The 26,473-nt window shown below is 45.8% G+C and overlaps 1 protein-coding gene across 2 annotated transcripts in view; it reads left to right on the forward strand.

Moving 5' to 3' along the window:
* The window catches only part of AP1AR (adaptor related protein complex 1 associated regulatory protein), a 44,382-nt gene continuing 17,909 nt past the window's right edge, over positions 1-26,473 (forward strand). For both annotated transcript variants that reach the window (XM_061571271.1, XM_061571272.1), the window contains exon 1: positions 1-203. In XM_061571271.1, the coding sequence (XP_061427255.1) occupies positions 115-203 (89 nt within the window). In that variant the 5' untranslated portion in view covers positions 1-114. The remainder of the gene's footprint in view (positions 204-26,473) is intronic.

Raw genomic sequence — 26,473 nt, forward strand, 5'->3', positions numbered from 1 at the left:
TCTCAGTGGGAGGAGGAAGAGCGGTGGGGCTCCGCCACCCGGACTCTCGCTCATCTCGGCCTCTCGTGTCCTCCGCCACGCCTCGGGTCCTTCCCCTATGGCCACGGCACAGCGATGGGCGCGTGCTGGTCATGGTGTGTGGCCGCGCTGAGGCCGGGCGGTGCGGCAGGGAGACCCAGGCTCTCTCGGGCAGGAGGAGGAGGGTACGTGCCCTCACTGGGTTCTGTCTCCATATGCCCGCCGATTGATGTTGGCTTTCTCTTCCGTATTTCCTCATTCATTCATGATTCATTCTCCTTCCAAACGGACTGTCGCTCCGACCGAGTCGTTCGTCGCGGTTGGTTGACGTTGTTGACGTGGCCGCGTTTGGCACATTGTAAGTTGGTGAGAGTTTAATTGTTATAATTGACACGTGAACCGAGGCTCCATTCCGTGCGTTGATTGGTGCTGTGTGGGGTGGTCCCGTCCGTGTTTTGCGAACCGCCCCGCTGTATTACAGCCGGTTATTCAGTCCTGTATCGTAACAACAATCAAGGGTTGTGTTTGTTTTATGCAATTGTTTCGGCCAGTGTGCATTTGTATAACTAATACAATGTTTAATTAGCGCTGTGGATAATTGTGTTTAGAATAGTAGTTATGTAATATTATAGTAACAGCCTATTGTGAAATCTGTTTGGTGAGACCGGAAAGCCGGGTCTGAGTTCCGAGTGTTACGGAATGGAGCGTTCGAGGCAGTTGTTTTTAAATCAGCAAAATTAAGATTTAATTCAGCCATTCATGACTACTCGTGAATTTATGATAATTGTTTTATTTTTTTATCGTATTCCTTACAAGTATACATCCATTGCAGGACATCTGCCTCCACCACGTGGTACGAGCCATGGGAGATTATTTGACCATACTTTACCGCTGCATTTGCAAGTCGGTAAAATCGTGCATTTACAAGCCAGTGAATGAATGATGTATCCACATCGTGATTCATTGAGACGTGCTTCGTGATATCAGGGATTATGCATCATGTGCTCTTCTCTCCACGTTATTCCCGAAGCCTATATGACAGAGGTGTGGACTCGAGTCATGTGACTTGGACTCGAGTCAGACTCGAGTCATGAATTTGATGACTTCAGACTCGACTTGGACTTGCATAACAATGACTTTGTCCCACCTCTGCTATATGACCTGTTATGCATGGTGGTACCCAGCAAAACATGCCATGTCGGGGCAGTGTTGGAATGTGGTTGGGGCCAATATTGACCCAGCGTTCCATGTTTACTGGGCTATCCAGGCTCACACATGCTTGGCTTTCGAGATCTGACGAGCTGTACAGCATGCAGGTGTGTATGCATAGGATGCCTATTGTGTTTGCCTACTGTATTAGCATCAAATATTAACCGTCTCTTGTCATACATTGTCTCAGCAATGTGTACAATCTGTCCAATATGTATTGTACATATTAGTCCTCATCTCTGTGTATTTTAGGTGCAGTACAATATTTTGCGTCTGTGTATGATGTAGCAAGGTACGTGAGTGGTATCATCATCATCATCAGCTCTGATCTATCAACTGCTGGCTTCCCCAAGTGGTTACCACTTCTCACGGTCACGCGAGCTGATTTCATAATTCCATCTCCTCAGTTGACGTCCTCTGGGTGGCATCACTCGGGTGTTAGTCCGAACCATCAGCCATCATCCCATTTGAGAAAAAACCTTGCCACTATTCCCACTTTCTTAGCAGTCCATGTCATGTCTCTTACTTGATCTCGAATCCCTCTTACCGTATTTCATTGTAATTTCAAGCATTCACACATTTCAGCGTTTGTTCAACGTTGGTTGGTCAATGGAAACCACTCATTGCACATTAGCATGTGGATGGATAAATGAAGGAATTCTTAAAGTAATTAATGAAACCTGTACGGTGACGTGAATATCATGGTCAGATGTCCTCATGTAAATGAGTAAACAAAATTAATTAATTGACTTTAATATATGGGCGCCATGGTGGCAAGATGTTAACTACCTCGCCTGATATACAGGAGGTCGTGGGTTCGATCCCGACCCTAACGATGCCTATATATTTGGAGTTTGTGTGCTCTCCCCATGGTAGCGTGGATTTTGCTCCAGGTTCTCCGGTTTTTTCCCTCAACATTTACAAACGTGTTTCTAAATATTATTTTACACGCTTTATATTAACTCACTCTGTTGTTGTATCCTCAAATCTTGTAACTCAATTTTAACCCACTTCCCAACGTGGTATCGACTGCAAACTTGGTATACTTATGTCATACTGATGACAATACTATATTATATCATTAAAAATAATATATATATTTTTAAACATTATTTTTTATATATCATGTTTCGGTTTGGGTCTAATTGTCCACGCTCAACTAACGTTGGCTGTAAATCACCACGGTCCCTTACGTTATGGCAAGGTTCGGGGCCACTTCCTGGAGTTCTTCCATTACTAGAACGGTACATTTAATTAAAGCTTGTTTTAAAAAAAGTTTTTTAAAATATTACTTATTTTCATTACGTTAGACCACGGCTAAGAAGGGTTGAGCCGGGTTAGTACTTCTGTAATAGTACTCTTGGAGACGGCTTGTGGAATCGGTCCTTTTATTTACTTATTTCAGTTCACAAGTACTCCCCGTTGCTGGCAGGAAACGGGAAGTGGGCAGACAGATCGCAAGAGACGCACCGCCACGTGGCACTCAGAGCCCCACTCGCGCGCGGCCCCACTCTTTCTTCCTCGTCTGACCCCCGTGTCCCTCGGCTATTCCCTTATTTAATGCCTGGGTCACGTGGTACGCTCCAGCCAATCCTTAATAGCCTGCGCTGAATGTTCCAGATTCCCCATCAACTCCCGGGACCACGCCCCTGACTTGTCTTCCCATTGGCTGAGGCCAAGACCAGCAGAACCAATCATCCTAGCTGACATCCCTCGATCACACCAGGGCCATGCTCCCAGGCTCTCCCCCCATTGGCTGTAGAGCAGGACCGGCAGAGCCGATCACCACGTGAGCCGGACATAGGCTCTCATTACACTTCGATTGCAGACTGCCTGTTGATGTTGGCTGTGAGGTGGCCAGCACATGGCAGTAGAACAATTATTGAATCCATCTGCAGAGCTTTGATAGTTACCCCCCTCGTATGCGTGAGGTTTTCCCCAGTTACTCCGATTTCCTCCCACATGCCAAACCCTCATTATGGGAATTGTCCAAACATTCCAGTGTAACAGGAATTCTTAAAAGATCTTGAAACTCAGTGAAGCCATCATCATGAGCAAGAAGAGGGCATGATTAGTTCGATTTCGCTCATTCTGAATGAGCTTATGCTTCAAACCAAACACCTCCAATGTATAGCATCTGACCAGACCTTGGGATCTATGCAGGCTTGAGCCTAAATAGTTCTTGCATGGTCGACCATCCTGCAGGTTGGTATCGGTGCCTGTGAGGCTACGTGGTGGTCATCAGATGGGCAGTGCAACAAAACACGATGTTGTACTGTACTCATTTCCTCACATCTATACGTGAAGTATGGGTCAAATGACTCCCTCACTCAACTACCCCTCACGGCCCTCATTCAGCAGTGGGAAAATAGCATTTGCAAGTCGGTGAATGAATGAGGTATCGTTGGCATGGGCTTTGTGATGTCGCGGATATGAATCCTGTAGTAACATTGGCCAGTGTTGTTTGTACAGGTTAACAGCGGGCTTCATTCATGCAGTCAGCTCTCTTTTAATATCCCCTGTGAGCAGGGCAGATAGACTGCACGACAAAGGCGCTCTGGTCTCTCTACGGGCTCATACCTACTCATAAATCATTGATGCCCCACAGTAGTGGCAGAGCACGTCTGTAAGCGTAGCACTGTACAAGTGAGGAAGAGCCAGTCTCATTACCAACAAATATTGAATTCCATTAAAACCCAGCTGGTAGGCACAGCCCAAGCTCCCATTATACTGAATATATATAAAAAGCAAAGTTGTGATTATGTGTGTCTGTTCAACATGTTTAGCGTACTTCCCGACATGCAACAAACTTGAAATTTGCCATGTGGGTACTTTCCAGACTGTACACCATGCAAAAATTATTAAGATACACTTAATTTTTTTTGTGGGGTGAGAGCTCAATAATGCATATATTTTTTGCACGGCAAGTGACCTGTGACGTCAAATCTGTCACGTGACCCGCGCATGTGGAAGCGTAACGCATTGTAGTGTAGTGGTTAGCGCTATGCCGCGCTCTGAACCTGGCGACCCGAGTTCGATTCCAGCTCACGGCCACCACCGGTGACGATTATTTGAACCGGTCCTGGGCCTCCCCTAGGTCGACTCAGCCTCAAACGAGTAACTGGTCTGCTGTGTGAACATCGCTACTGGGGGGACAAAGGCTGCCGGGCGTGGTGAATCCCAGTCCCGGGCAAAGCCGGGTAGTAAAGCTAGTACTGAATAATGGAGCGCAGACGAAAAAATACTCAAGTAGAAAATATTCAGATCAATGTCAGAACAGAGTTTGCATTCTCTCAAAAACAGCTTACTTAATAGGACGACTGTGTAGGTTGTTGTCGTTGTTCTGTACGGCTCTCTGGTGCCTTTTCAGGTTGTACCTCGTGTTGCCCGGCACTTTGGCTGATGCGCCACACCACGTGCTGGGAGATTCTTGGGGAACTGAATCAAAATTCAGGAACTAAATCCAAACTTCAGGAACTGAATAACAATTCCGTTCTTGAAGAAGCTCCGAGCACGTGGAGCGAAACGTGAAAGCTACACGGGACTATCGTGAAAATCTACGCAGTCGCGTGTGTGATGTGTTGATCCAACAATTTTAAAAAGTAGCATTGTATGCCGTGTCATTGTTTATTGATTTGAAGTGACATATTTCAGTGATTATGAAGAGATTAAAAAAAAAACATATTATTAAATGGTCACATGGTGCAGAATTTCGGAACAGATTTAAGGAAGGATCGTTTTGATGGTGGCTTACGCTTGGTGATGTCAATTCACGTGGCCGCCGAACTTGGCATGCTTTGTCTGCCTCCTCATGTTTACCAATTTGGTATACAGTAATCCCTCGCCACTTTGCGGTTCAAGTTTCGCGGCCTCAGTGCATCGCGGATTTTTCGAGCTGATTTAAAGGCCTCATTATACCTGTGCAGTAACACCATCATCATTCATCATCACATTCATCGAACTGCACAGGTCTGTCATCGTCGTCATTGTCATCGTCATTGTCATCGTCGTCGTCATTACTGGAGTCAAGTCTCAAGATACTACTGTCATTGGTGAGTGTAGAACACCATAATACGTATTGTATGAGAGAGAGAGAGAGTGAATGTATAATATTAAGGTTTTATAATTAAATAGATTTAAGTAAAATATATATATAAAGTATAAATATGCATATTTTAAACATTCTGGTACCCACACACACGTATACGGAAATTCCTAGGGGGCCAATCCTACTTCGCGGATTTTCACCTATCGCGAGGGGTTCCGGTCCCCATTAACCGCGATCAACGAGGGATCACTGTATTCAAATAGAGTGTACCACGTATGTGGTTACATGCCGACAAAACCTCATGAGTAATTAACATTTCACTCGTGACATAGGGAGGGATGATTCAATTTAAGAATGCTCCCTACATTATGGAGGCCGCATATTTACACACACAGACACACACAAGATATCTGTCTTCATTGTAATCGGCGCTCTCTACATTGAAAATTGAACTTGTTTAGCAAGTATCAGGCGTGTGCGGCGAGTATTTTGAATGGAACCGATTAGCGAACATGGGAAATGGTACCCAGCAATGTCACTTGACAGGAGTTTAGGAAACTCCTCGGTCTAACTTTATTTATATTTTCTATGCATAATTATGCACAGTACCACGCAGCCCATATGCATGAGCAATTGGCAGTGACATCAATTATTTACCCTAATCATGCTGTGTGACCAAGGCTCTGTTCTGTGCTTTTTAGAAAGACCTGAATTCTAAGCTCGGGTTCAGTAGTCGACAGCAATAGCCGGCGTCAGTGTTTGTCCTCCGCAATGATGTTACAACTGCTTATGGCAGTACATTAACACGCATATTTCGCCGCCAATGTTGCGTTTCATGGTTCTTTCTCGGGCTAGGGCACGCAAGTATAAAGCCCAGATGGTGTCATATACACTCCTGGCTTGGCGGATGACCATATCACAATTTGATTTCTCCGGGTCAGGGGATGCCATCACTTGCTGAGTAGACTCTATTGGGTCACCGTCGCTTGATGATGCTGGTTGTTGTAATTTCCAGCGAAATGTCGTGTATATAAATTGTCCAATTTTGCGTGGGTCATATATCAACAGATGGGTTGGCTGAAGACAATATCAGTTGGCATGTTTTATTCTTGTGACAACTTGATTTGTTTGGCTGTGGCAGGTGAAGGAGGCTGTATGATCATCACCTTTTGGCTCTGTCCTTACGCGATCCTCACCGAGAAAAAAACAACAGTGAATTATTGCAGTACTGTTTATTTAGCATCGTTCATACTCAGTGTCCTATTGGATTGCCAAATCAATATTAGCCTCCATGCCTGCCTCTTAGTTATTCGCGCTCATTGTTGTGTTTGTGTTTTTGTTGGAGTGGCGGTTGCATTCGCGTCGCAATCGCCATCAGCGCTAGCATTATCATAACAGCCGCCGTGTCATCGATTGTCGTGGACATGACCGCGATTGCCTTCGCCAATTCATCATTGGTACACCAGCCATTGCGCGGAACATTCTGCTACGTGTCCTTTTGTACGTTCAATACTGTACCTACGTTTATTTATTCGTGTTTTGCGTTTTTTTTATCTCTGTAATTGTGTTGCTATCTTGGCTTCGGGCGTCACCGTCTTGCTACGGTGCCCACTGTAACTTGCCGGCCGTTCGCCCCAACGAATGGAGGATGAATGGTGTGAAATCTCCACTCTCTCTTCACCTTGTCCAAACTCGCGCTGTTAAGCCCTTTCTGGAATCTATTGGATTGTGACTCGCAAATGGCAGTGAGGCAGTGGCCACCAATCTGTTAGTTATTTTTTAAAAAATGTTTGCCCACTCCTCAGGTCAGGTAACGCACTCACAAAAAAAGCAGACTTTGATTTGTCGAGAAAATATTTACGTACAAATCTTTGGTGCATTGCTCATCCTTGTTTTCCTCTCAGGTCTTCAGCTGTAAGTGGAATCATGGCCAAAGAAGCAGTACAAACACGCACTCCTTCACCTTGCATTAAATTCATAGATCTAATAATGCGGATATTTGTGCACACAAAGTACGAAAGGGGTAGTTGCTTAGTGGTTCTTTGTGCGTTGATACAGACCTGGCAAGCTTTTGATACTGATACTCCTGCTGTTATGGAGTGACTCATGCAGCCAGCTATGGCTGCAAAGTTTGGTCGTACATTTTATGTATATCGTTTATTGTTAAATTTGAATCACAATTACTATGATCACTGTTACATTGTTTTATTTTGGTGATTTTGAAAAGTTTTTGGTTTAGCCATGTTTGTTTGTTGTAGTCCAGAGTTAGCCTGATAACTTTAATCTAAATTGTCGTATGGTTGTTATTGTTTGTAAGACTTTGCTGTTTTTTCTTTGATTTTTCTGTTGTGTGTAGTCACTTTAAGATGTTTCTTGTTCATGCTTTTGTTTGTTGCGGTTGCACCCGAGTCAAGGGCCGCATGGCTCACAGGGTTATACCTCATTAAATTTAAATTTAAACTGAAATACACAGATGCTGGACATTTGTGAAAAAGAGCTTCATAGCTGATCGGATTTCTCCAGGATAAATAAAGATTCTGATCCTGAGATTCGATTCCCGTCTACACACAGCACAAGTGTCAATCGGTATCTGAATGTAGCTTTGCCTCTCAGCCTAAAATGAATACCTGGAGTGGGACTGTTGATATTAGCATGAGGAGATAATGGTGGTTGTGGCCTCTATTCTTCTGGCCACACCGTCCGTTTGTGTTTTGTATGAGATTTGGTCATTGCTACTTAAAGGTACTTGCCCCACTAAAGCCTTGAAGGCTGAATGAGGGAATCTTTTCTTTAGAATTTCCAGCACATATCTACATTTTGCGTGATGTTTCAGTATTTCATGATTGAGATATGTGTTGTGGTAGGGTGGAGCAGTGGTGCCGGGGTTAGCACATCGACCTATGAACCGGGTAACCTGAGTTCGATTCCTGGCCGCACAGCTGACGACATCAGCGGCGAGTGAAATTTGAATCTATCCTGTGGCCCTCGCTTCCCCAATCCACACTGACCATCGAGGTGGGTTCCATCCCAACCCTGACGCCTGTATATTTGGAGTTTGCATGTTGTTCCCATGGTCACGTGGATTTTTCTTCCGGATTCTCCGGTTTTTCTCTCCAAATTTAGAGAGATACGTTTTAGAGTATATGGCTGATGTGAATTTCCACATGATAAGCTGTCATTTGTTGCCAGGTCGCTCTGAATAACAGCTATATAGCTCGGTGGGCCTTTCCTGGTTAAATACAAAAATAGGTATTTTTTTACCCACATGACGGACACGGCATGAAGAGGCCTTCATCCAGCAGTTGATTTACAAATGGCCACGTGGACGGTGTGACATTGTAGGCGTGCAGGCGAAATGTGTCGCGGCATGCGATAAGCTGTGGTCCTTGTGCAAATAATACCGGTTTCAAGACATGACCAGTGCTCTTTGAATTGCGAGGTTTTTTTTTTTCCCCTCAAAGTTTTCCTTTACGCGATGTTGACAGCCTGTCTTCACGCCGTGTTAAACAGGAAGTCAAATGTTCCTGGCGACGAAGGTTAAACCGGTTGCATTGGTGCACACCTAATCCGGAGACTTTGTGGTGGGGTCGGTAGAACTAGCAGAGAATACGCGTGCAAAACGTCCACCTGTAGGGCAATGAGATGGTGGCTGAGGAGCCAGTGTGGTCTGCCTGTAGGATACCGATGGAGTTCTGCAGAATTTGAACGCTATCCCCTATCACGAATGGGTTTTATCCAGGAAACTCTGCGTACCGCCTCAACACGCGGGAATAATTCACGAGGAATTGGTCGAAAATGCCAATCAAGGCTTTCCTGAAAGAGCTTTTGAGATCGCATGAATAAGTAAGTAAACATCTGCTGCATCATTATGTGGTCAGTTCAGTGGTTTTGTGGCATTCGTACACGTATCAGTTGCGCGTGATTAAAGCGATAAAAACTATAAACTATTATTTTACCAGATAGTGCACCACTGAGCTATATCACTCTTTATCAGAAACCACCTGGCCAAAAATGTTAGCTCAAAGAAATGGATTATCATGTAGACATTTATAGCATCCTGAGACTTCAAACGCACGTTGATTCTAAATTTTGGAATGAAAAACTGGAGTACCCCAGGGGAAAAACCACGGGGAGAACATACAAACTGCAAATATACAGCAGGCGTCAGGGTCGCAATCGAACCCACGACCTCCTGTACACCGGGCGAGATAGTTGTTAACACCTTGCCACCGTGGCAATTTTGTGAACCACTCGGTGGGCGCCCCTTTTTCACCCTGGCCCTTACTTGACCCAGTGTGGTGAAGTAAAGTCAAACAAGTCCCATGACCAACACAACATGGGGGGGGGGGGGTCTTCCTCCAGCAGTCGGTTGACAAAAGGAGTTCACATTATTTAAAATGTTATTTAAATGCTATGTACATTAAAGCAATGAAATTGATATGCAGTCCATATAAGTTAGATGATTAGTATTTCTGGGAAAATCATTGATAAGTGCCCTTGCCACTTTTCCACATCGCAAATAATATATATTTTTTTACCTTGGCTTGGGGAGCTCGCTTACACACAACCATGGCATGTCCCCCAGTTCTCTTTATTTTTATTCGCAAGATGTCCACGATGACACAACAGATGAGAAGATATAAAATACACTTGTTCCCTATCTGGGCTGGCAGGCGACTGACAGGCAGCGACCGCACGGTGCTGGATACAACCAAGGTGCACGGCGCTCGGTCGGCACTATTACGTTTCTCATGTTAGTCGCGTGCTCTGCGCGGTAATTGAATGATCGATGCCTTTCCCCCTCTTGAGCCATGCGTGTCGGTTTTGCTGCTCCGTGATATGGGCTGTCAGAGCCAAACCTACTGAGCCGAGGAGTATTTGTGCAACGGTCGGTCGCGATTGTCTTTGGCGATTTTCATCTTTGTGGATATTTGAGGTGCCCCCGTGTGTGTGGCTCAGCTGTCAGAGCGCGGTGAGCTCGCACCGCTAAGATCTTGGGTTCGAATCAAGGCACCTACCTGTGTTTAAACGAGGTCCTTAAGTGTGGTAGTGAGTTGATGGTCTCAGTCCAGTCACCAAGATCTGTATTTAAGAAAAAAAACTCACGGGATATTGGGTTCTACAATAAATTTTGCCAAATTCCAGCATCTGTTCATTGAACTATAATGCGACAGAGCAGGTGGGAATTGCTGGCCTCGATTCTGTGCGGACCAGAGTATCCCTTGAAGAAGGGATCTGAGGGAGCTCTGTAGTAGCTGTTGCCATTGATCGTTCTCTAACAGGAAGGGGTACACTGCTCTGAGAGAAATCTGAAATTATACTTGGTCTCATGATATGAAGCGGGATGGTATGAGGGGGGGGGGGGAATTCGTTTTACAGAATTTTTTTTTACTTTTGGCATGTACTGAGTGTACAATTCTGTTTGTAGTGTGAAAGAGCTGTTAAACATTAGTAGTAATCCCACTGAGATTAAATAAATTTACTTTGAGTGACTATATTCACTCCGTGGCAATGTAATACAATTTGTTTGATCAGTTTGATTGCACGCTAAAACAATAGGGGTGCTGCTTTGGTGTCATGGCTAGCATATACAGGACTTGCAAACCAGAGGTCGCCGGTTAAATTCCCATTTTTCAGTAAGGCAGTTGAAACAGAGGGCTAGTTTCTGACATCCCACCCCACCGCCCCTATCCATAAAGCAGTGCGTGCATGTGGTTATAGTTTAGGGGAGGGCTCTCTCTCTCGTAAAGGCCCTTTCATTTGTGGTGCTGTGAACAAAGTAATTTCAGGCTGCACCTTTGCTTTTAATAAAATAATAACGACAGTATTGCATTATAATTTAAACAAGAGAATTCCGACATCGTTCACCTTAACGACATATCACCTTTAAAATTACATCTCGTGGCGTGAGGAGGTGGGGGGGGGTGGCCTTCATCTAGCAGTGGATTTTTTCTCGTAATTTTTTCAGACATAATCACATTACCCTGCATTGGCATCTTTCTTCCTGCTCTCCAAGCCCATTTATCAAGGCCTAACTCTCGTCCCTAATTCCCACTGCCGAGATGCATTCCGCTTTAATGACATGGCCTTGCCACCTCTGTCTCCCTTCGCTCCACAGACGCTCTTATGCCATTCGCGTAGCGCGCACCCATTATGTCGTCATTGGAAATCCGAAACGGCTATCGATTTCACGTCCCCTGTCCGCTAATAATGGCTAATGTCCTCGAGACCATTAGGAATCATTTGCGTCTGGAAGCACGTTTCCCCGATACTCACCGCTGCTTTACTGAAAGGTGTTTCGTCGTTGAGAAACAGGGGTTTGAAACGCAATATTATAATTTTTTTTGTTATTTTTGGCTGCTCGCGGTTGTTGGGTGTACTTCGATCGTGCGTTTGTGAAAAGACGACCGTCGTCCATTCAGTGGGTTTGAGCAATGAGCTTCCTGCGTAATATAATGCTTCCTGCCGTGTTTGTTTATTTAAGTGGCCGTGCGGTCTGCTATGGGCCACTCATGCCACGTGTCGCTGGTGGTCTTGTTTAATTTTATCAATGAGAGTTCTTTATTCGGGTGGAATTACATTGGAAGCAGTAGCATAAATGGGTACGCCGCAATTAGCCGATGAGCAGGTTGTGTGTGGTGGGGTAAAGTGTGGGTACTCGGACTTCTTCCAAGACATTTGGCCAGCGTGGGAGACCAGACAAAATAGTAGTGGAGACTATGCCACCAACAGCGGCGTCAACAAGTAATTGCAGGGCTGCACCATTGATCTTGCATTTAAAGACATAAAGAAGAATGTGGGATTGGAGAGCATACGTTTTTGTCTGGGACATTGCTGCAAAACGATGCCACTCACGTCGTCCGCATATGACACAAATAAATCCGAGCCCAGTGATATGCGAGCCGGAAACGTCGTAAATTGCTCTCTCCGTGCTGGGGGCTGCCAGATATCGATATCTCGAAGATTGCATCATTTGTCTCGCACCTTTCGGCGCATCGAATGCCCCGGCCGCTCCGTGGGACACTCCGTGGATGCGGTAAATTTAATTTTGGTGACGTCGGAGAGGATCGTTAGCAAATGCTCGCTTGAGAAGCCTCGCTCTTCCAAAAGCATTTTGCGCTCGGGAGTTACAAGTGACCTTTCATCAGCAGCAGCCGTAATAAAGATAAAAGCTTCCAGCAAAATATGATCAACAGCCAGGATCGATCCCACTGTTGGATGAAGGCCCTCCCCAAACTAAACTGAATTATATTTTTCGATTTAAAGCTTTCGTGACTGCAGGGATTCATCTTCTTGGTTCTTTCGGTAAAGTCACGTAGAAGGAAAATAATAAATTAATAAAAATAAAACAATTAAATAATTCTCACGACGTTTCGGCCACATCGCAAGCAGCCGTCTTCAGGTGGAGACTTTACCGAAAGAACCAAGAAGATGAATTATATTTATTTTACCAAGTAAGGCCCACTGAGCTAATAGGTCTTTTTCAGACGCAGCCTGGTCACAAATGATAGCTCAGCAAAGTGGCTTATCACGTGGAAATTTAGAGCAGCAGCCAAATACTCTAAATCAAATGAAATCAAGCTTTACTTATATAGCACAATTAGTGCAACGAATGCAATACAAAGTGCTTTACAGGACTAAATGAAGAGACTGATGCAATATAAACAACAGTAAGAATGATACATAAAAAATTACATTACATTATAATGAAATAAAAGTATGATAGAATGCATCATAAACACATAATAAAAGCATATTAGTTATGAAAAAACAATCTAAAAAGTTTTTTTTTTAAGATTTCGTTTCAAAACAATCACAGATTTTGATGCCGCGTGTTTATAAATGTGGAGGGAAAGCCCGGAGGACCCGGAGAAAAATCCACGCAACCACGAGGAGAGAGACACGCAAACTCCAAATACACAGCAGGCAGAGGTGTGGACTCGAGTCATGTGACTTGGACTCGAGTCAGACTCGAGTCATGAATTTGATGACTTCAGACTCGACTTGGACTTGCATAACAATGACTTTGTCCCACCTCTGAGGTGTGGACTCGAGTCATGTGACTTGGACTCGAGTCAGACTCGAGTCATGAATTTGATGACTTCAGACTCGACTTGGACTTGCATAACAATGACTTTGTCCCACCTCTGAGGTGTGGACTCGAGTCATGTGACTTGAACTCGAGTCAGACTCGAGTCATGAATTTGATGACTTCAGACTCGACTTGGACTTGCATAACAATGACTTTGTCCCACCTCTGACAGCAGGCATCATCAGTCGGGATCGAAACCACGACCTCCTGCATACCACGCGAAGTCGTTAACATCTCCTCCACCGCAGCGCCTCCCCAAGCCGTCACTATTTATCATGATCTCTACGATGTAATAAACCGCTTAGCACTTGCACGCGAGTGGAAATCATCGCTCCATCTCCGCGGTGGAAGTCCTCTCGGACGCGTTCGTTTCCTTGGCTGTCGCTCCATCGTTATTCTTTACCATCACCCACCTCAAATAAGGAGAGAGTTGGAGCGATGACATCGGCCTGTGTGCAGGTGCTATATAGATGGGTTGTTGCTGGATTTGGGAAGGCCGTCATCCAGCAGTGGATTGCTCCTGGCTGGTGATTCTTCGTCTCATTTTTACGGTCTCATTTCACCAGTTTTGTTTGCTACATTTACCTAAATTTAACACATGTGGTTCGCATGTCACTTGCATCAAGTCATTGAGTCTCACACGTCTGACATTCGATTTGTGAGCTTAAGAATCAACTTTAATTCATCATGACATGCATCTGGCTCAGGCATGTCATGAAAATAAAACACAGCCCTGAAATGTCTTTCTCACTCGCACCACTGCTGATGGATGGTCCTCCACTCGAGGGTGCCCTAGGGAACCCCTCCAGAGGATATTTTTGGCCTACTCTTCCATGCTGCCAAGACATCTTGGTAGAGGTGGGAGTACCCACACTTTACCCCACCACACGCGTGCCCCGTCGATCAATTAACCGTGGCGAAACCCGTTTATGCTGCTGGGTGAACGGAGACGGTGGGCTGGGGGGGGGATTTAAGAAATGTGCACGGTTGTCGGGACTGCCGCGCGGAGAGAACAAATCCAAACGGTGACCTCGGGAGTCCAGCTTGTGCTGATCCTTCTACGTGGAGAGCATCTGACCGCAATTATATTCTTGCGCGTGGCAATATGTTCAGACGGTCAGGAGCTAGCTGCCACTACCGAGGTTTGCTCGCCCCGCACCTCTGGTTAGCACGGTTGGCTACATACGGTGCAAAAGAAGTTCAACATACGTACGTATAATTTCCACGAGAGGGCTTCGGAAGAGGTATTTTTTGTTGGTTTTATATTCCTCCTCCATTCAAGGAGTACAGACTACAGTGGTTTTACTCTATGGCCCGTAGTTTGGGTTACGTGACCACAATCGTACCGCTGTGGTGATGAAATGAAAGTGCGTGCAACACGTCTGCCTGAAACACACACACACACTGCGTCCTGTTTCGGCAGAGCTGCGCAAATCCCAAAGCGATTTGGGCTCGCAAAGCTCCCATCTTTCCGTCTGTGAAACTAAAAAAAACCCCAAGACTAATTTCTGGTTGAATTAGACAAGTGGGCTCTGTCAAGGATGGTTGTGCATCAAGCGCGCTAAGCCGGTTCACCAGCGGAATGCGAAGCACATTTATTATACGACGGTACAGCGCCGAAGGCAATTTAGGGCAGATTAATTTGATCGAATATAAACTAAAATAATCGGTATTTTTAGTTGTTGTTATAAACATCTCTTGAGTGTTTCCACTCCCGCAAAAGAGATTGGACTTCACTAAATTCATAAAATAGTGTTGTGAACCGGTGTATACATTTACGTACTGTATAGGCATTTTCCTGTTCATTGTGGTACATTTTCCGGAAAAAAACGAATAACGTTGGTCAAAAACACTCCCCTAAAATAAAATAGGTGATGTTGCCTTATATTTGTTTCCTTTTAGGGGAAAAATAAATACGCGGACAATGTCTTCACATATCCATCTCCACGTAAAAACATTAAATAAAACATTTATTACACAGCCCATCAGCCGCACGGCCTTCTTGGAGTGCGTAATGTTCTTTCAGGGGCAGTGCTGTTGACAAATGCGTTTATATATACCGAATTGTGCTTTTTTTGTACAGTTTCAGCGTGCGCGTGTATTGAATAGTTGTGCGCAGTGGTTACCGCACTGCGCTGCGAAACCGGCGAGCCGAGTTCAATTCCCACCACGGCTGACATCAGTGGCGAGTGATATCAGCAGCATCCTTGAGCCCTCTCTCCAACCATCTCCAAACCTGCACTGACCAGCAGGGTGAAGTTTGGTGAAACAAAATCCCACGACTAAAATTGCCTGCAGAGGTTCTAGATTTGAAGTTTTCGTGACTGCAAGGATTCATACTCTTTGGTTTTTTCGGTAAAGTCACGTAGGTAAAATTTTTTAATTAATTAAATCACGACGTTTTGGAAGCAACACAAGCCTCCGTCATCAGGTGTAACCGCTCCAGTAAAATTGCTGTAGCGTATGGGTTACTGCAATTTTACTGGGGCGGTTACACTTAATGACGGAGGCTTGTGTTGCTTCCGAAACGTTGTGATTTAATTTATTTTGTTGTTTTACCTACGTGACTTTACCGAAAAAACCAAAGAGTATGCTTGCAGAGGCGTTCATCCAGCAGAGGACCGACAAAAGCAGCTGTCCATGTTTCTGAACCACCATGGCTGACCATCACGGCTGGCTACCCCTTTGTCCGCGTACATCTGAATTATGATCCAGAATGTGTTTGTGATGTGTGCGTAATGTTTTGAGCCGCGTTGGCGAATCTTGTTCCCTGTGGTGGCTGTTCAGCCCTGGTCGGTATCGTGTGTTACCGTGTTCTTGACTGAAGTCCGCACGCGCGCCCCGTTCAATGATTACCAATTCAGCAACAACAGTGGTACGCATTGTTACTTGCACGTATGCTGTGTCTGCTGCTCGTGGGTTTGGCGAAAGAGGGGAGCGTCGACGTGGGACACTACAACAAAGGATCCATTGTTTTGTTCTGAGCACATTGCAGCCCCACACCCTTTAAATTGCAAACAACAGACTCCGTTCTAATATTACATTAATATTATTCTTGTTGAGCCAAGAAAGCCTTATTTTCAGGACGGCCTAGGGCAGGGGTCGGCAACCAAAATAACAAGAAGAGCCATTTCTTTCCAATTCGGTACAAAATTCAGTATTTCAAGAGCCGCAATGCATCTGAGTACATACGTACTCATCGTCAAGAAGCAGCCGGTAAAGAGCCGCATGCGGCTCCGGAGCCGTAGGTTGCCGACCCCTGGCCTAGGGCATGGGTTGGCGACAAAAATAAGGAGAGATATTTTTTTCGAATTCGGTGAAAAAAATAAAACCTCAATATTTCAAGAGCCGCCATCGTACGTGGTGGTGAATACAATACGGTGGTGGTCCTTAATAAATAAAGTCACCAAGCGGTCCATGAAGAGCCACATGCCGACTCCTGGTCGAGGGGAAGGATGGGTTTAGGTGGCCTCCTCTTAACCTTTCTCAGAGACACGGTTTTTAGATGACGCATCACTGGATGCAGTTTAACATCGTACAAATAATAATAATTTACAGCCCTTCATCAATCCCTTGCCGAATGAAGGCCTCAAGTTGCTAATGGGGGGGTTGGTTGACCGTACTTGGCCATGGTAGCTCAGTGCGCGTTGGTGAAGCCGCGGTTCCCTAGACCAGTTCAGGTATCACTCGCCACTGATGTCAGCGGTGGCCAAACAGCAGAGGTCGCAATCGGGTACCTGATACCCGTACCCTACCCGATACCCGGCTACCCATACCCGGCCGGGTAAGGGTACCCGTTTGCGACCCTGGTGCGGCCGGGTACGGGTACGGTAGGCCATGAGTCACTGGTGAGTAACCGTTTGTCACTCATTTCCTAACGTCTTGTCTCTTCTCACAATTCAAGTTCCTAGAATCAACCCACCCGCGCCTGCAACATGGCTTCATCCCAGAGGTCGCAATCGGGTACCCGATACCCGTACCCGGCTGGGTAGGGTACGGGTACAGCCGGGTACGGGTACGGGTACCCGTTTGCGACGCTGGTGCGGCCGGGTACGGGTAAGGAATCAAAACCTGTTTGCGACCTCTGCCATACAGACTTGGTACGCGGCACAACAGGTTCATAGCGCGGCGTGCTAACCACTTAATCACAATTCTTCACACCAACCTCATGCCCAGGACAAATACAAACGTAGAAAATAAAAATGGTAATAGTAATCATTCACAACCTTTTTTCAATCCACAGCTGGATGAATGCCCCTCCGTTGCCGTATTGATCACGGGGTTTTTCTTTTGGGATCATACCTCGCCACACTGATGAGTGTAATGTATGTACAGACAGATAGTCCCCGACTTACGATATTTCGATCTTACGATGGCGATAGCGATACGACAAAATTGTCAAATATTTTAAATTTCGCGCGGCAGGCAAACGCAGCAGCGTACGAGGTACGATACCGTACGTTGAGACGTTTCCGGGATTTTTTCCTGAAAAAACGTTCTATTAAATTGCAATTCATATAGGTAGGCTAAGAATTGACCTTGTTTTTTACTTTACATTTTGCTGTGCAATACAGTATTGTAATTAATAAATACATACAGTATATAGTTTATACAGTACGGTACTGTAAATTGCTCTGTTTTGCTAAATTATCACCATTCTTTAAGACTCCTGGGTAGGCTAGGCCATCTTCGACTTACGATATTTTTGACTTTCCATGGGGTCGTCGTAACGCATCTCCATCGTAAGTAGAGGACTATCTGTACGATTCGTCATATATATTCCTCCCTTGGACAATAATGATACACGTGTCACAATTGTCATAATCGCAAAAAATCGATTTTAATCGATGAACAGATGTATTGTCCCGTGCTATTCGTGAAGCTGCTCGCACTACTGCCTCTGGGAGACCTCTCCTCGCCCTGTGGGTGGGTGTAAATAAGCACCAATTAATGCTAAATCTTTTTGCCACCCAACCAGCCCAGATGACATGAATTACAGTCGTTTGTGCCACTACCACAGACCTGATCGATACTTGAGTGTACTGGGACGATTAATAAAGCCAAATTCGGGTTTTTTTTTATCATCGACATTGCTGCATTGGGTTTACAAAGGGGATGAAGAGGAGCCATTAGTTACGGGTGGCTTCCTAAACCTGGCCCTCTTATTGATTGCCTCTGGAAAGGGCACCGGGCTTTTGAGTGCCTAGTGGGTTTTTTCTTAAGTCGTGCAACTGAGTCACAGTTAAATGTTTGAAACGCACACATCAGCAAAGAATATAAAGTGAAGCGTAAGCACGTGCTTCTATGGTGGAACGCCCCCATATTTCCTTCCTTCAGCGCTCGGCTACATCCTAAGATACCCGTGAAATGGCTTACAAAATGTAAAGAACAATTGTAGCCTGTTGGGGTTGTTTTTTTCAAACGCCACACGAAAGAAGAAGTGCTCCCCATTTTGCCTTTATAAGTCGGTTGGGGTTTAATTTTTATTTATTAACGCAACTGGACTGGAGAACCAAAGAGTATGGACTCTGGGGACTCTGCCCTGATGTAACGGTTAGCGTGCTGGGATTGCGATCTAGAGGGCACGCCATCATACAATGAAAACGGACTGCGACGGAATCACCGATCATGCAGATATTAGCCAATCAAAAACAAAGGGGGCATGTCACATGACGCTTTGCCAACCATTTGGTATTACTCAATCCATCTATCGATTGGCAATGAATCGACGCGGCGATTAACCCGCAAATTATGTCCGACTTTTGAGCTGGTTTTGCCCGATCGACCGAGCAGAATCGATACGCTTGACCTAAAATTCACGATCCACTCGACCATATATGGGCAAAGAAACGCCCCTTCGTGCAACACCACGCCTACTTTATTCCTTATATGGGCAGGTGTCTGATCTGATTTTTGTCGGGTGTCCGATATGATCATAGTACAGCGTCGATTGGATTCAATGTCCCGGGCTGCGTGACAGTTGACAAAAACGACGGAGCGAGTTCCTTTTATATGTTCACCGTCTCTGTCCACCCAGCAATTTAAAAAAATGGGTCGCACCGCAGTGGCTAAAGTGTGGGTACCTCTTCGGCGACATATGGCCAGTGCGGAAAAGTAAACCAAGTACCGTTTTCGAGGTCGAGCTTTCAAGGGCTCCCTTCTAGTGGAAGCCCTTCCGCCGGCAGTGATGCGAGCAAGAAATAGCAGGGCTGCAACTAATGGCGGCTGATTCCTCATTAAACGTTAACTTTGTCTTTTTTGAATTGCGAGGAGTTTGGTGAAGGGGGCAGGGGGTTAAGGAGTGTGGTGGGATGGTGAGAGAGTGTGTTGGTCACGGTGTGTTGTTCACAAGTTCAACTCGTACATCACTCATTTCCTTGGGGCAGAATTTCTGTTTTGGAAAATGCTCCCTCTCCTTTTGATTATTCAACGTTGCAGAGTTGTGAAGATGCAGTTTGCACGAATGTCGCCATGCAAATATGCGAATTAATTGAATCGACATTGCCAACATGCAGCAACAAATGGGCTGGCGTAGTTGCAGAGTGTGTGTTTAGTTAGCACAGCACTATGAACCTGGCTACTGCCAGGTCGTAGCTAACAACATCGGCGATTGAGGTCTGAACCGATAATCGCCCTCCCCCTTCGCCAACTCACATTAGCCAGCGTGGTGAAGTATGGTCGAGCAACCCTTGTGACCGACACGGCGTGCCGAGGCTTTCATACGTGGTAGATTCATAATAGCGCTGCAAATTATGGTTAAAACATGGCAATATTATCAATATTGCTGTTATCATTATTCCAGAATGAATAAATGGCCACGGTAGAAGCCTGCGATATGCGTCCGACTTGCATCAATACAAATCCAAGACTGTAACCTATGGGGGTACCTATTTCCCCACCAAGGTAATTAAAGTAATTATTGCAGCTCAGGGTCACACAACTTGAAGAATCGATCATGTTCTTACATTGTCTTTTACGCTCGGGAACACGAGTGATGTTTTATCTGCAGCAGCCTTAATAATAAAGATAAATGTTTCAAGAAAAATATAATCATCAGCCATGATCGATCCCACTGCTGGATGAAGGCCTCCCCAAGCAAGAAACTAAACTATTTTAATTTCACAACGTAAGGCCCACTGAGATTATTCGCTCTTTTTTTTCGGACATGACCACAAATGATAGCTCAACGAAATGGCTTGGCGTGTGGGCATTTTTTGCAGCCAAATATTCTCAACAGATGTTTCTAAATGTGGAGGGAAAACCCGGAGGACCCAGAGAAAAATCCACGCCACTACGAGGAGAACATGCAAACTCAAAATTTACAGGCCTCGGGGTCAGGATGGAGCCCACGACCTCCTGTGTACCAGGCAAAGTAGTTAACATCCCACCACCGTGGCACCTCTAACAGGCGGTAACCGTGCTTAACACTCGGCGAGAGAGCTGTAATTATGTTCAACTGTACATGACTCTCGCAGCCATTTCTCGTGGCTGCTGAATGGGAGTATTGCTTCCCAACATCGAGTTATCGGTCCAATTAGATGACACGCCAAAGGGAGAGAAAGCAACGGCAATATTGCTTCACAGACCACAAAGCCCCACGTGGTCCGTTTAAGTGAGCAATTGCGGCGTGCGCTGCGCGTCGTGCGCGGTTGGGCAGACGCAGTCATCAGTCACTGGGGGGAAAACACGGAGCACAGCGCCGAGCCAAACCTCATCGGCGCATACAAGGAGATACCGCTCTTAAGGGGCGTCGTGGTGGCGAGATGGTAACTCCCTCGCCTGGTATGCAGGAGGTCGTGGGGTCAATCCGGACCCTGACGCCTGCATATATGGAATTTTGTATGTTCTCCCCATGGCCGCGTAGATTTTTGATCCCCCTCCTCTCCCCCCCCCCCCCGGTCTATCACTTAAAACCAAATGCTGCTAGGATTGCATTCATGTATCATCATCAGCCGTTGGTCTATCTATTTATGGATGACATATTTTTAATTATGTACCACTCCTCACTGTCCTGAAATGGCCACCAATCCACCTGGCTACTCCTCAAGGTGGCGCAAGATGTTAATTACCTCGCCTGGTATGAAGGAGGTCATGGGTTCCATCCCGACCCTGATGCCCGTGTATTTAGAATTTGTATGTTCTCCCCGTGGCCGTGTGGATTTTTCTCCAGGTCCTCTAGTTTTTCTATCCACATTTATAATCAACATTCGTTTGGAGTATTTGGCCGCTATGAATTTCCACACGACGATGTTAAGTCACTTCGTTGAGCTATCATTTGTGGCCAAGTTGCTTCTGAAAAAAAGAGCTGGAAAGTTAAGTGGGCCTTAACTGGTAAAATTAGAAAAAATATTTTTAAAATGTAGTTCTTAACGTCCACAGGGAGAGGGGTCAGTACCCCAATTTTCTGTACTGCCATCTCCGGGCCACATCACAGCCCAGATGGTCTGGTAGTTTGCAGTGGCGGCTCCTGCAAAATCTCTCAGGGGGGGCAAATGTCTGGATGATTGATAAGGATAAGGTCCACCCATGCAATGAATAAATTAACAGCTTAAGCATGCAAAGGCAACTTCACTTCTTTAATATTAATGAAAAATAAAGTGACTCTTACAATACATCTTGTTTGTTTATATACTCGCTATTAAAACAAACCACTCAAGTTTATTTTATTAAAGATTCCACTAGGTAGCGATAAATTATATTGTTGGATGAAACGTGCTTACGTATGATGACGTAAGCACGTATGATGACGTAAGCACGTTAGGGCTTGCCCTCCCGGAAGCCATAGAGAATGCATTGCAGCGCCCCCGTTCGAAAAAAAACATCTTTGAATGTAAGTCTATGGGGCCACTCGGGGCGATTCTCAGCCGGAGTGAAATCGCCCCAAAAGAGGCGGTACTCCACAGAACGTGACATGACGCTGATTGGACTATATCCAGAGGCTGACAGTGACGGCTAGCGTGACTCTGTGGTTGAATGACATTGGTGGTGCGTCGCCCAATCGCCCTAATGAAGAAACCGCCCCTGGTAGTTTGGCAACCGTTGCTTCCAAAGCACCAGATCGCAGATGCATAGCTACCCACCGTCTTGTTGGTGGTAGTCTCATTGTAAACCACTATCAGCGTTACGGTTATAGCTGGTGACACGTGGTTTCTTACATTTTAATAGCAATGTAAAGCCTGAAGTTGAGAAACGTATGCACGTGCTCATACCCGCCATAAATTGTCAGTTAAATGGTGACTCATTTTTGTTAATTGATGATGCTTCGGAGGATGCTTCGGAGGAAAATGGCGCACGTCACGTGTTTGGACAATGTGTAGGAGATTTGTGTTGTAACGGATATAGTTCATGCATGAAACCACGCACATTGATTTTTAAATCGTGTTTAACACTCTTAAGCACGACATTTAATATCTTTCTAGTTTATTGGCGGAGGTTTAACGTAGCGTGGGCAGAGATTGCCGTTTGGTCTCGTGCAACAATAACAACAACAACGACCCCGTTTTCAACTGACGTTTGTTTAATGATAATTGATCATTTACATTTATTTGTACGGCGCCTTCCACTAATGTCTAAAGGCGCCTTGTAAGAATAAGGTTAATGAAATGCCAAGAGAGTAGTAGAGCTAAATAGAATCAACAGACTTAAGAAGATATATACTCAACTGACATTTTGTTTAACGAGGTGCTGGAAATTTCCCTTTTAACGATTGTGCAAACAACTTAAAACTCGTGATTAGAGAGAGGGGGGGAGGCGAGAAAGTGTTGTAAATACAATCAGGAAGAGTACGTTGCGATGGGTGTACAGGGCAGTGGAAGGGTGGGTTAGAGTCGTCGTTGTGGTGCCCAGGGATTAGCGACCAATGGGATGGGGAAAAGACTCGAAGCCAGAGATGATGGCAATGGTGAAGCCGGCGTTCCCTGGTCTGACACTGGTGAGACTGGGCCCTAAAGAAGGCCGTCTCTGGTGTAGGTCAATTAGTTTCAAAGACAATGCCATATATATTATCAGAACACGTTTATTTTGCATGTTCACCACAAGTACGCGTGGTTAATGCAGATTTGATTCCTTGCAAACGGTTTCTATTTGGTGTTTGAACATCTTAACACCTCTTATATTGCCAGAAAGGGTAAAACCTCCTCTTATTTTTTCATGCTTTGATAAGGACAAAAAATAGTCCCATTTTGGACCTTGAAAGATGTTGAGATGCTTGGACTTTCTTGATTTGAGGCTTTCCGTAACTGCAGGAATTCATACTCTTTGGTTCTTTCGGTAAAGTCACGTAGATAGAAAATAAAATTAAAATAATAGATCACGATGTTTCGATCACAACAACAAGCGATCATCTTCAGGTGCCTCGTCCACAGCAGTCTGTTTCTTTCACCTGAAGACGATCATCGCTTGTTGTTGCGATCGAAACGTCGTGATCTAGTATTTTTATTTTATTTTCTATCTACGTGACTTTACCGAAAGAACCAAAGAGGATGTTTGGAGTGTTGTGACGAGGGTAAGACCAGAAGCCGGACAGGTTGGTGTTGGTGAGACTGAAAGCCGTATATTGGGAGACTGTGACAACGGGAAGACCTGACGCCAGGCGGTGCAAGACTGCAGCCGCAGCAGAGATTGGCGGTCGCCCGACACCTGTGCAACAACTGGGGCATTGAGCAGAAGATGGAAGGCGGCAATGGCGAGAGGCCGATGCCATCAGTGGAATTGGACCTAATGCGGCTCAGTTCAGCCTGAATGAACGTACATTGTTTATCTGGGGGCTGGCATTCACCCAATAAATGCGGACCCATCTTCCCTCCCAGTAAAAACGTTGATTCTATTAGCCAGGTGAAAGCGGCGCATTCCTCAAATGGCTCGGCGTTCATCAGCCCACAATTAAGTGAGCGCCATCACTGCAGTTGCTATTGATTTTTATTTTCCACGGGATGTTCGTATCTTCTAGGCCGCGCAAGACACACCGGTTTAATTAAAACGATTTTTGCCTCGGACGTGTACTTGCGTAACAGCCCTCTTGTCGATACACACTGCAGGATGGAGGGCCTCCCTACGCCTCGCAAGCTGAGGGGGGAGTTGCTTGACCATACTTGACCTGGCTGGTTTCGCGTGGGTTCAGCGAAGGCGGGAGAGCGTCGACTGTCGAAGCGCCGTGCGTCAGTGGAACTCGCCGCAATGCCCTCCACGTGCCTTCGCAGCGGGGACTACGGCAACCTGTTTTTTCATGGCGCTCGGCCCGAACGAGTTCGCTCCAGGCTCAAACCGGCAGAGCTTCAGAAATCTGACGAGGTCGGGCGCATTTGGGGCTGATTTGGTCCCGGCATTATTGATGCCTGATTTTTTTTGCTGTGACCGATTCACCCACCCACCCGGCAGATGATTCGGCACATCTCTTACAAACAGTAAGGCCGTGGCACACAGAGATGCATCGTTGATCTGAAACGGGTGGCTCGTATTACTCTGGAATTCTCGTTACATTATGTTCAGGAGTTTTTGTTGGTGGTGTTGTTGCTGCTGCTGCTGTTCTTAGTGTTGTTGTTGAGGTGCAAGCATTCCTCCTGAAGAAAATCTTACCTGGCGTTGCCCGACTGATTGGAGGGCGCCAGCAATCCGTGCAAATTGCTTCACTTTCCCCACTTAGAGACGCCCCGTCGATTTCACTTGGGGAATTGGACGGGGAGATTCAGGTTTCTTTTCACACTGCACAAAGACTGCCCACGCAAAAGTGCGACGTCATCGGGGTTGTCTGTGAGGGAGCGCGTGTGTGCGTGTGCGTGTGTGCGTGTGTGTGTGTGCGTGTATCCGTGCTGATGTCGAGTCAGCCGAGTTGCTAGCCCAAAGGAGGGTGCACGCTTCGTGTGAAACTGGAAGTGACAGCCGAAAGCCTGCTTCGGTTTTACACCAAATGTGGAGCATCACTTCACCGTGACGAGATATGCAGTGTCACATCGTATTATCTCGTTATATGATGGACCGTGCTGAACTCTAACGATCCGCCGTTCATAATGAGCGTGCCGCAGGGATGCATTCACTTGTGTGGGGTCGCGGCTGCTACAGCGGCCGCGTTACGCAAGGTGTATCCCGTCTGTAACGATCGTAGGCGCTGTCAAACATACAATCGTCGCTCATTATTAACAGTACTTTACAAATTGACATTAAACCTGTCCCGGTGAACACCCTGATAGTGAACTTTCTTCCACGTCTGCAGGTGGTTCATTATAATTAACCTTTAGACGTTGAGTTGGATTTTGACTTAAAACTTCTGTGACTGCAGGAGTTGGTTTGAATGTACATGAAACCGTGAGGCGGTCGGTGCTCGTCTTTCCTATACTTTGCAATCCTATCGTGTTTTTTGTTGCTGTAACTTTTTGACCCACCCCTACTGGGCATCTGTGAAAAAGAGCTTAATAGCTCATCGGATTCCTCCAGAATAAATCAATATTCTGATTCTGATCTCCTCTTTAAAGCCCTGAGCCAGCAGTGGAAAATCTACAATCCTCTGGCAGAGGGCGAGTTTATCCATAGGATAAGCACTTTTGACTTCCCCACGATGTTGTACGAATGTTTTATCGACTCCGGAGTGAGATGAAGGGCGAGTCAACCCGCAACCGGGATTTGAACTCGCGTCCATTTCGATTGCAAGCCCCCTCGCTCTGCCACCGGATCCACTTGGCCAAATGCCAATTGCCTTGACATGGATTCAAGTTGAACGTGGAGCCGGGGCAGTTTGGGTGGCAGAATGCACAGTCACGCGTGGTCCACGCAAATTGCCGCTGACCATCCGGTCGTCAATTGGACGCATGCCACGGAATTTATTGCGCGTTTTGGATCGCGAATCATAGCGAAATCATTCATTAACTTGAGTCGTGTGTGTGCGTGGGGAGCGGTAGTGTAGCGGTTAGCGCGCTGCGCTGTGTAACCTGGTGACCTGAGTTCGATTGCCACTCATGGCCAACACCAGTGACGATTATCTGAACCGGTCCTGGGCCTCCCCGAGGTCGACTCAGCCTCAAATGAGCACCTGGTTCGATGTGTAAACATCGGCTTTCAAAAGTGCTTGCTAACGGCACTTGCCTCAACAGTGTTGAGACTATATGGGGGATCTT

Source organism: Lethenteron reissneri, chromosome 47 (genome assembly GCF_015708825.2).
Source record: "Lethenteron reissneri isolate LAM-NWPU_2019-01 chromosome 47, ASM1570882v1, whole genome shotgun sequence".
Classification (NCBI taxonomy): Eukaryota; Metazoa; Chordata; class Hyperoartia; order Petromyzontiformes; family Petromyzontidae; genus Lethenteron; species Lethenteron reissneri.